General features: G+C 38.5%; 1 protein-coding gene across 7 annotated transcripts in view; it reads right to left on the bottom strand.

Moving 5' to 3' along the window:
- Nucleotides 1–244: 244 nt before the first annotated feature.
- Nucleotides 245–12,071, bottom strand: part of LOC103476218 (protein turtle homolog B) — a 90,111-nt gene continuing 78,284 nt past the window's right edge. For 6 of the 7 annotated variants that reach the window (XM_081615255.1, XM_081615254.1, XM_008428389.3 and 3 more), the window contains 2 exons: nt 6,391–6,518; nt 245–6,240 (listed from right to left, as the gene is read on the bottom strand). In XM_081615255.1, coding sequence (XP_081471381.1) covers nt 6,026–6,240; nt 6,391–6,518 — 343 coding nt within the window. In that variant the 3' untranslated portion in view covers nt 245–6,025. Of the gene's footprint in view, nt 6,241–6,390; nt 6,519–12,071 lie in introns of those variants that run through there. The other variant, XM_008428396.3, reaches the window with a different exon arrangement.

Here is a 12,071-nt window from a genome sequence, read left to right as displayed (position 1 = left end):
AGTTTGTCTAATTGGATCTTGGAATTCCCTGAAAGGACAAAACAAAAAACTCCCAACACCTCTGCCTCATGTGAGTGCAGCGGGTCGATCGACCGGCCAAACAGCGATCTACAGTACAGTACAGGATTGTGTAGCTACATTTTGTCTGAAGCAGGGACAAAAACAAAGAACTAAAAAAAAAAAAAAGCACCACCGATGTTTGTTTTTTTTTTTTTTTTTTTACTTTCGCTTTTTTTTATATCTATATATATATATATATATATATATAGCACCAGTTGTTATAATGAAGTTGATGGTTGTCTCTTCTTTTGTTTTTCTTTTGGCAATTTACAGCACTGAACTGAGAGCGCGGTGCAGCAATTAGCAGCTGCTGCGGTGCTCCACCTCCACTTTCGAGCAGAAGGCGCGGATAGACGTTGGCTAACTTGCACGTGCTCCGGGCCGGAACTAGACTGACAGATTTGGATCGTCGAGAAGCGCTGCGTGTTTCACTGCAAACACAAACAATCACGTTGGAAAACTTTTGTTCAATGTGGAGCTGTCCAAAATGCATTTGGATCTACAGTGCTTCTACAGGCGGAGAGCACCACAGAATGGAAAATAAATTACAATTCATGCCGAGAAATATATATATATTTATATTTTTTAAAAAGGGGGAAAAAAAGCAGAACAAACTAAGTTTTTTATGGAAAATCAATGATCAGTATGATAAGGTGTTGCCCATAAATAATTAGGTATATCTGCTATTCACACGCACTATAAAAACTAATTTACCGTCTTTTTTTTCTTTTTTTTTTCGTGAGGATCTTTTTGTAGACAAAAAGATATACAGTACAGTTCGGTGCACCAATTTCTTCTCTTCTGAACAACTCAGGAGCTTAGATAGACGACATATTTCTCTACTCTGTGTACAGTTCTGCATTGCTACGGTACAAAGCAACGTATGAGTACAAAAATAATAGGATATTGACTTTTACATTCTTGAAAACAAGGACCGTCCCGTTAATCTAGCTTCCAACGCAAGTGCCGTCTTCTCTCTATGATAATAAATTGATATTAAATTCCTACGCTAACTTCTAGTATTTCATTTTTAAGCACTCACATACAGTAAAGACACTGATATCACACCATGTTACGCCGTGTCACTGAAGTAGACCGCACACTACTCAGTTCTCACTCTCAGTTCTGATGTGCATCATGTTTTCCTCTACAAAATATATTTATATATATTTTTATATATAGATATATATATCTTATGGTAAGCTCTTTTGAGATATTTACACAGTATTACATTTTTTTTATTTTAGCCTGAATTATAAATCTAAAATGCATTTAGGTATGCTATCCAGCTTGGACATTTTTGATCAATACTCAAGATTTCTGTTGCCACAGCAATGAGTGGCAAAGGTCGCCAATGTCTGCATCCTGCAAAGACCGATGGGATCAGTCTGAATATGTTTGACGGCTGCGCTTCGGGACAATATGTCGGATCAAACTGGCTACGTCTTACTGCAGGTGTTCAACACGCATTAATTCATCTTTTTATTTTTTTAAACCCAGCAGCTGTCAGACTTTCGGGAACACAAGTCTTTCGTTTAGAACAGGCCGGTCTCTAAACCTTCAATTTCACTTGGCATAAATCAATTTACAATTAAATGTGGCAAAAAACAATCACAGCATCAATTAGTACCCATGTGTTCGTGTTTTAATCATTCTCAATTTATACAAAAGTGATATTTAGTCTTCATGATTTCTAGAGGGATAGCTTTTTGAAGTGTGGTTCTTTCCAGTTCAGATCTACCAACTCTACTCACGTCACATCAAAACCTTTATTGGTGAAACTGCAGACGTTTTCACTGTCGATAGTCAGATTTCACGTCAATAACTGTCTCCCTTCCGGCTTCTTCTTTAGCAGCATTCCAGCTGAGACTACAGAAAGACGGTGGGATTATTTCGGTTTGTCATTTTCTTTCACTACTAAGCTGTAGTCTGTAGAAGAACACGACTACAGCTTTAAAGTCAATCGACTGACAACGTCATGAGACATCCAAAGCGGATGCAATTCTACACCTTTATATGATTCTCGTGGTTATACAAAAATAGCAGAATCACTGGGAGACAGATTCATCTCCTGGATGGTTAAGTGTTCTAACAGGAAGAAGAATGAAAAACCGTCCCTCCTTTCTATTTAAGTTAATGAATCTTAACTGCGGTTACTGTAGCTGCCGCTTTACGTCCAGCTTATTTAGTCCAAATCTGCCATCCAGGACAAACGAAACCTCAAACCTACAACTCAAAGAAACAAGTTCTGATGCGACATGCCCTTCAGACTGGATTTTAAAAGAACCTCGCTGTGTAAATACCAAACACGTACAAACAGTGCATACATATATGCTTGGTGCTAATGCAGGCTATGTGAAATTTGTATCGATTTTAACCGTAGTCTGGTTTTCAGTATTTTGAGAACAGTTTCGCTTTATCTCATATGACACAATTAAACTGTCATACTGTAAAATATAACCACGCCTCAATTAGGAAATTCATACGCATCGCTCTCATGTCTGCTTCGACTGCTGCAGGTTTTCAAATGTGTCTGGAAATCCCACCATCCGGTTCACAACCCCTTCTCTCCCAAAAGGAGTCGATTGTGACAGTCAATCAAAGCAAAAGGGAATCCGAGACACCCTGTTTTTTCTTTTAACAGCAATACATAATTTTTTATTATGGTGGCAACATCAGTTTGACCAGTTTTAGCTCTCTTTCCCGATGGGATTTTGAATCCAGTTAGGACTTCCGACATCCTCTTATTTCCCCTCAAGAACTAGAAAAATACAGTTCCAGATGTGAGGGTTTGTCCTCTTTTTTTTTTTTTTTTTTTGGAAGGATCTGTCAGCTCCTCTTGTAGCACCTATAGCTGATTGAAGAGCCCCTATTTGACACCACTGCTGAAGCACCTGTGATCAATCACCGTCACATCAGAATGTGAAGACAGTGTTTGTGTTTGAGCTAGACCTTAGAATACCTCAGAACGCTAAAGGATATCGCCAATGATTAGCCGTTGACGAGCTGTTGCTGCTTGATCTATCTGTTGACAATAGTAGTAACGTTGAAGCAAGATTGAGGATTTACATTTGTTCATACAGACATATATGTGATCAATTTTAAGTTATTTCCACACTAGATGACATCTGTGGAGGCACGTTTCCATTTTAACCCAAAACACGAGAACATATGAGCGATTCATTAAATCCTAATCAATACGTTGTAAATTACTGTTTACTGTCTGTTCATTTTGATCATTATGCCTTCTAGCAAATGAAAACCAAAAATTTAGTAAAACAGAATTGCTGTGTTACATAATAGTAACAAAATGGATGTTTTTAATGCAGAAATTTGGTCCCGTTAAAAAGTTTGTTCTTATACTGTGCGGTACATGTAGTCAGTAACTGGATGGATCTCCTTTTGTATGAATTTCTACATCAGTACAGCGTATCAGCCTCTGGTTCCTCATTCTTTAACATCAGACGCTGTTAGGGAAGCTTTCTGCTCTCTACAGCTCTCAGCAACTCACCAATCAACTTCAGGGGTCTACCCATCTTTAGAAGGGATGTACTGATCTAGTGTCCCCAACAAAACCAGTTTGTGACAGCTGTTGTACGTCACTGCTCTGCGATCATCAGCTGCACGCTGTCGGTTTTTAACAATCAAAGCTTATTTTCCTCTGCTGGGATTTGTTAAATTCAATATATTTGGGTTTTCATTTGCTTTAAGCCATAATTATAGAAATAGAAATATATCACTCTTTGTGAAACCAGGACATTCTAATTTATTTAGATGTGACCTGCATGTGTGCATCTTTTTTGAACAGTTTTCTTGTTAGTTTTATGAAAATGTAAATGAAATTTTGTCATATTTTTTCATTATACATTTTTTTATATATATTTTCCCGATTAGCCCACGGTTAGCACTCCTATCTGCATGTACTGTGGAAATACCTTAACCAGACCAAACAAATGAAAATGATAGACATGACAAACGTCTGAAGGCTTTGTAGGACCAGCAGCTTAAGAAAAGAATCAAATAAAATGCATATCCGACATGAGACATTTTCACAGCAAATGTCCCCGTGAGATTTTAAAGTACTTGCACAAATCAAAGAAACTGAGCACCATTGAGGTTAAAAAAAAAAAAGGAAAAAAAAAAGACAATGTCGGGTTAATTGTTGCTGCGCATGTCCACCGTTTGTGAGTTAGAGCGCCATCTAGCAGCAGAATATGCAGAGTAGGATGCAGTTGATGCAGTTATGGCACCTTGTTGTAAATGAAAAGTCCTTTTTGAGTGTCCTCGTTCTCATGCAGTTTTAAACAAAACGCAGATAAACAGTAAAGCTCTGCTAATGCCAGTGGAAAATGCAGCTAAACACAACTTTTTTGGCTCACTTTGTTTTACCTTAAATGTGTTCTGCTTTTCTCTGAACACAGATCAACTCGCATAAGAAGAAAATACAAAGAAAATGGAGCACAATAAAAAAAAAAAAGTAAGTAAAACAGGCAAAACGGTATTTTTCAGGCCAAAGAAAACAGTGTGTTCTTTATGTTTACACTGATAGACCAAGGTACAAAATCCTATCCAACATCTACTCAAATTTTAAATAAAACTTTTGGCAAAGAGTTTCTCAACAGAATTTGGAGCCCTCAGTGGCACAAAAAAACAGAAAAAGCAAATGTAATGAAACTGATGAGATTTTTGCTCCAGTGCAAACAGCTGTCAGACAAAAGTAGCACTTGTTTAAGCAGAAGCTCTTGTAAACGGAGCATGTGTACTGCTTCCTACTAAACGTAACGATTTCTATGGTGATGGTTGAAAATGCCACATCTCCACATCTGATTTGCCTTTTGAATGCATCGCAGTGGACTGGATTATAACAAATAAAGAGTGTAGCTTAGAGTGAGGAAATAAGTTAAAGGTTTTTGTTTTTTTCATTTCTTTTGACATTCCTAAAACAAGTGAGTTCCTGTCCTGATTATTTACAGCAGAGCAGAAAAGCTGAGAATGTCAGCTTCTGGTTAGCTTCGGCATTTTCTGATGTAGGTTAGCTGGATAGGAAATATATGGCCCCTTTTAAAACCAGAGGAAAGGTACATTTTCAGCATTGCAGTAGTGAAGAAAGAGTGTTTCTTATTTGGACAGGAGAAGTCAAAGAGCTGAGCTGGTCGACTCCGGCGGTTGTGTGGTCTCGTCTGCTCTGAGGTAAAGTTGGTAGGAAGTAAGATCGTCCTTAAATGTGAGGCAGAGAATTCATTGGAAGGACCTGTAAACGGAGGTGTGGGAGGGAGACCGGAGTCAGTGGAAAACAGACCCAGCTCAACTTAGCATCAGTCATTTAGACTCTCTCAATAAAGGGGACTCCGGAACAACTTTGGGGGAAACTGTGTTGAATGATTAAAGTCCCGCCACTTGTTTGTAAAATGTTGACTTTTGCACTGGAGTAAATGTTCAATTGGAATCTCAAAATCAGTAAAATCACTTTCAGGAGGATGTACTAGCTGATTTAAAATGATGCAGGACACGTTTGTGTCTCGGCGCGTCCCTTAGCAGTACGTTTTTTTTAACAAATCATCCAGACTTTTTTCCACAGGAACTATCTTACAGCTGCAACTCCAATCTGGGAGATCACTCTAGATTCTCTTCCGTACTACTCTTTGTTAAAGTAAACCGAGACAAACTGATTTGTACTAGAATATAATTTTTTACTAGAAAATGTTTAGATTTAGAAGTCTTTGTTCAGTTTATACCCTAGAGTACTCTAGGTTATTGTCAACAGCAATTTACTGATGAATGCAGATTCAATAAAACAAGTGTGAACCTACAGATTGCACTAAATCTGTACTCTGACATATACTCCATTTTGTAGATAATGGAAATAAAGACATTCCACTGACTTTGCTGTCTTGTCTAACTGCAGCGTATTGATGGAATGGTAATGGGAGCCTGTCCCTAGTTGTGACCTCATCCCTGGGGCCTTTCAGAGGAAGGTGGCGTGGTCTAGGTCCATGTTGTCCATGCTTGCTAAAATGGCCTTCTGGTCCTCCCGTGGTGGACGGCGGTACAGCAGAGCAGAAAAGCGAGCATACGGGTCATGAAGAAGGGGCCGTTTCTTCTTCTTGCAGAGGTAGAGCGCTTCTTCGGGCTGGAGTACCTGAGAGGTGTAGGCCTGCTGGGTCTGAGAGGTGGAGACACCTGGTGGAAGAAAATTGCCTATCAACCTGGAAAATTGCCTATCTTGTGTCTAGTTGCTAGGTTTTGGTTCTACTAGGTTGCCTTGTATTTGTAATCCAGTCACTTGTTCGTCCTTAGTTACCTCTATCAGGTGTGGAAAACTGTCCATACCTGCTTTCTTTCTGGTTTTTGAGTTATTGTTGTTCATCGTCATCTTCTTGGCCTTTCTAACGCGCTGGTATCTCAGTGCATCACTCCTCTCAGACCCCAAATGGGCACTCGACGCACCTCGACGTTTTCTAAATGAAGGGAAGAGAGAAAGGGAAAACACGGGTAACTCTGGGCCGATCGTGGTCAGGGCACTGTGTTTATGCATCAAGAAGAGCACAACCCCCCCAAGCCCCAAAACCCCAAAATCAGCACTATTACATGGACTAAAAGTGATACAACTCATTAAGTAACCTTAAAGACTTTACCCTGACATCCAGCAGAAGATGAGCTTTTACAACTATCACAATGTTCGATATCATTTGGAATAACACAAATACATTTAGCTTAATTAGAAAACATCTGGTCAAAAGTATTTTCACTGAACGATGTAATCCATATTTTACATATATACTAATAAAACCTACATCTTGAATATTAGCCCCCCCCAGTTTATCCCTACAGTGCAGATTAGATCACTGAGTCATGTTTTATAGAGGACACATCAATACGACATTTAAACAGGTCTTGAACTGTTGGTTTCAGAGCAAAATTGTTCAACAAGATTTTCAATAATGAGACACGTTAAATGCAAAAAAACACTTTTGTAGTTGAATATTTACTGTGCAAATGACGCAGTGGCTTTCTGAAAACAACAGTTGCATAGACTTTGTTGGTAAGTAGAGTATATTTGGCAGCTTGTCACCAACTACCTCCTGTTTATGGAGGCACATAGAGTTTGGCAGCCCACAGATTTCTGCCACAAACACACAGAAAACAATTAGCATTGCAAAAGAGGCCATCTTCCCACCGTGGCTGCAGAGAGAAACCAAACGCTGTTAGTAGAGGGGGGAGAAACACAGCTGAGCGACAAAGCATCATCAATATGTGTTCATAGACATGGATACTGTCTACAATGGGCTTCACCATGCTGACAGGGGGAGAGATGGCGGGAGGGGAAAATGACTACTCAGGAACAGTCACATAATGAAAAATAAGCCAAAGAAAAGCGAAGCACCAGGACAACAAATGTAACAAGATTTTTTTTTTTTTTTTCCCATATAATTGTTTTGATTTTGAAACGGAGAAGCAATATTTAGCAATGGCATGCATGGCAGTTTGCACATGGAACATGACTTTAAAGGGGAATACATTCAAAAGCACTTCATTGGGCACTTCAGTCTATTTTTAGGGTGTCGTTGACCCCTTTAGTGCCTGACTTCTGCAAAGTATTTGTTCCTTAGAATAAAATCAAGTAGGTGAGTATCTACGGCCGGACACAGAGAAATCTGTTCTGCAGTCCAAACTTAACGACTATTAAAATTAACGCACGGTTGCTTTACGCAGCGTATAACATCCCTGTGTCCACCAGCAGTGCGTCTCGGTAAATAGTGGGGGCTCAAGGCTGATCTAGACTTCTGTTGCTCCGTAGCTTTTTGGAACCTGGGAAGAATCACCTGTATTTTCTACATAACAGTATAAAAAAAACAACTTGCTAAGCATAGTAGTTTAGATTTAGAAATGTGCTTCATCACTGCCAAAAACGAGCAACGCGCTATTTTGCTGTTAGGAAATGTAAAAAAAATTTAAAATACATATACAATCAGCTGAAGAGACTCATAGCCAAAGGTGACACAGACGCAACAATCTATGCCCGGGTTATCTATGTTTATGTAGTGTTTTAGCAGTAAACATGAATATGTATCTCATAATTTACATTAAAACTATTGTATTAATCCCAAGGGGAAATTAAATTAAATAAAATTTTTAATATTAAAAATGATAAATTAGAAAGTTCTCCAGGGTTTTACAACTAATGAGTTGTTTCAAATCGTACCAGTTGAATGCTTGACTCTCTCTTTGTTGTACTTTGAAATTTTTGCAGAGGTCTGCAGTGCAGAGAAACTACAAATGTCACTGTATCGTTATGTCTGGAAACAGATGTCTGAATTCCAGCAGTCTAACATAGAAGTCCTATTTTCAACACCTGCATGTACATGAGATCTGTGATCAGAAATTGTAAGCAGGTAAGACAGTGTTACACAAGTCGTTTCACCAGCTGATGATATCAGAAGACTTACTATTTAAAATACAGTTTATTAAATTATTACAAAGGCTTTATATATTAAAGGGGCAGTATTTTGTATTTTCCAGGCATATTGTTCTGTTTAAAATCAAGTAACTATGTTACCTTCAGTTGTTATAAAAAAAATGCTATATATATATATATAAATACATATATAACAAATATGACTGAAGAGAAATGTGACCTAGCAATTTAATGCCTTGAAATTGGGCCTCTGTCTCTTTAAAAGCTTTTGTTCTTTCTGAAACTCCGCCTTCAGAAGTCATCATTCCTCCATTAACCCTTCAAGAGCTTTTCTACCAGCATTTCACTGAGAAGCTGCTCGTATAACAAGCTCAACAGATGCGCAGTCCCACCAGGTGTTTGCTAATTGCTGCTGGCTAGTCTGAAGAAGCTGAATGGGAGAGTCATGGAGGAGGGCTGCATTGTGAGTAGGAAGCTCAGAAGTTTGAAAACTGCGACTCTGAAGCGGAGCTGTGCCTCAATGGTGGCGCTTGGTCCAACCAGGCGCTTTGCACGGCTGACTGGTTGCCACGGGAAATTTAATTATTTCTCAAACATGCATGAAAGAATCAAGGCAAATCTCCATGTGTGTTTTTGATGAGAGAGTAACATCATATGATGATGTAAAGCTAAAAAAGTTGAGTTTACAGCATACTGTCCCTTTTCCCTGTGGGCAGTAAGGGGATCTGTTATATTGGTGCTGTCCAACAGAGGTGAGTTCAGTGTTCTTGTATTACCAGGTGGATGGAACAGCATATTGGGTTTTAAGATGACTTTTCTGATGCCACCTAATTAGTGTGACTGCAGGAAAAATGCAATCAAATTAGATGCATTGTGCAAAAAAATTCATTATTATTATTATTACTACAACAATTTTTATATGTATTTCACCCATTTTCTTATCCACAATGAGTCATGAAAATGGTTCAAACCTGAAAACTGCTGACCCATATTGACGACCTGTACGTCTTTAATTGCTCACGTGTGGTCCTTCTGAAAAACCGATGAGTCAACAATTTAGTACTACTTAAAAGAAATCAATTGACAGTGAATAAGCTGATTCAGCGATTTCCCTTTAGTTTGTGCAGAAGCTATTCTGTGCCATCATCTATTGGATACTAACGATTATGTTAGTATCCAATGTGTTTAGAATGTGATAAACTAGTGCAGGTTCACAATAACAGCAAAAACAGCTGGATCTACCTTAAAACCTTGATGAATGTTGGATCTTGAATGAGTTTAAAGGTTCAGTTTAATGAGAGGCAATTCCCACCATGTTGTTATAGGAACCTTAATCTAAAGCCCTTTCCAAATCATCCTTTCGTTTCCTCATTGCTTAGCACTAAAAATGAGGTATTGGCACAGAATGAAGAGCTAAAGTTAACTCACCAACATGAATTCTCCCTCTTATCCACCTTGAGAAGAAGTCAGAAACTGCAACCACCATTTACTGTATATAAGGGTGATATGGGTCTGCAGAACAAATCTGAATGAGAAGAATCAAAATTCTTTTATCATTGTGCAACACAGCACAACGAAATTTTAAAAACAGCAAAATGTGACGTGGTGATATGACAGGGTGCATTCACACGAACCCTGTTTATTCCACTTTAATCAAATTTTAGTTCACTTGTCTAGAAATCTAAATGTGCAATCAACATGGGATGCGGATCAAAAAAGTGAACTCTGGTTCGCCTACAAACCTAGATCTCGGTTTGGTTGAAGTGGACTCTGATGCGGTTTGAATGCATATGTGAATGCCAAGTGGCCCAGAGACCAATCCAGAGTCACGAGACGCACTTTAGCGCAAGGCGTTCTGGTTAAATACACAACTAAAACAAACATGTCTAGCACTTGTGGGAGTAGAAATCCTACAAAAGCTAAAATCTGACGCCGCTGTCTTGGAGTTCCCAGAAGAAAATCTAACTTGCCTTAAACAAGTCATAGCCTGCACCCCTTTCATTCTCCAACCACCTGGTCTGAAAACACCATGCATTTTGAGGCAAAGCAAGGTTCAAGGCAAATCATCTTTTATGATAGCAAAACTCAACAAGTTCGTTGTTTTTATGTCATCTTATTTTTTATTTCACTCGCTCAATAAATATGAAAAGTTCACATGTTTATAGCTGAACTGCTATCAGAAAGGATCTTAAGTCACAACAGTCAGTTTTATTGGGGGGCAGCTCAAACAGGCAGGTAAACTGCCTGCGAATAAACTTGGCACAATCAAACAATGATTGATTCCATCCTGGTAAAAAATGTTCAATGAAGTAAATGGTAGACTAATGGGTTAAAGGAAACAAGACGAAATGAGGTACACATTTAACTACTGTATAGTTCTTGACATGCAGTTCTTGTGGGGTTTTTAGTTTTATTTTTTTTAGTCTTGCTTGACGCTGACCATGCAGTTTGTAGCAAAGCAATGTCAAGACCGCCGTGTTTAGGAGTGCATTGTGTTTTGACGTAAAAGTTTAGGAAAACATAACCTATTTACTTGCCACATAGTTCAGGTCTGAAGTCAGCGCTCAAATTCACAACCCAGGTTTATAGGCAGTTAGTTGCTGCACAGACAAAAAATAAGGGTGTGGCTTGTTGACTTTTTACTTGGTGGAACTGAGTTGTTGCTGTGGTGACTGGAGGCTTTTCATAGATATCACCACTATGGAAATATCTGTAACGTTTTAACTGTTGGTTCAATGTTTTTTTTATAATTACATATAAACGTGAGGTTAAAAAACCCACCTATTTCTATAAACCACAACATACAACTTCAGTGCCTTGCAAAAATATTCATAGCTCTTGAACTCTTCCATACATTACCACCATAAACCTGAATATATTTTATTAGGCATGTACATACAGTAGCAATTAAAGTAAAAGATAGGAAGAGGAAAGAAAATCATAAAGTACAAGCAATATTTTTAAAAGTGTGATAAGTATATTAATTATCCTCCTTACTCAATTAAATCCAGAGCAACCAATTATCTTCAAAAGTCACGTCATTATTCTCAGCATAAATTTTGGGTGTTCTATGCAGGCTTCATGTGTTTATGAGAACATTAGTCAACAAAAAGCATCATGAAGACCAAGGAGCAGCAGACAGGTCAGAAAAGAAGATGTGGAGAGGATCAAACCAGAGTCCTAAAAGAATATTAAAAATGGAAAAAGTTATGTCACAACTTGAAACATACCAAGACATGGCTGTCCATTTCAACTGACTGGCCAGGCAAGGACATCATCAATCAGAAAATCAGCCAAGAAGCCCTTTGTAGCACCAAAGGAGTTAATGGAATCCACAAGTTGTTTAGGAGATTCTGTTAACAAGACACTCCACACATCTGGTCTTTATGTAGAAGAAGCAAGAAGAAAGTCTTTGTAGAAAGATAACCACAATAATTCTCGTTTGACGTTTGCCATAAGCCACGTGGGAGACAGCAAACACATGGAAGAAGGTGCTGTGGTCAGCTGTACCCAACGCTGAACTTTGTGGACTATGTGCAAATATGTGTACACAATGCACATCACCCTGAACACACCTTTTCCTCAGTAAAACAAA

This window comes from Poecilia reticulata, chromosome 14 (genome assembly GCF_904066995.2).
Source record: "Poecilia reticulata chromosome 14, P_reticulata-male-v2, whole genome shotgun sequence".
Classification (NCBI taxonomy): Eukaryota; Metazoa; Chordata; class Actinopteri; order Cyprinodontiformes; family Poeciliidae; genus Poecilia; species Poecilia reticulata.
The sequence above is the reverse complement of the archived record's forward strand: the minus strand, read 5'-3'. Positions and strand labels throughout refer to the sequence as shown.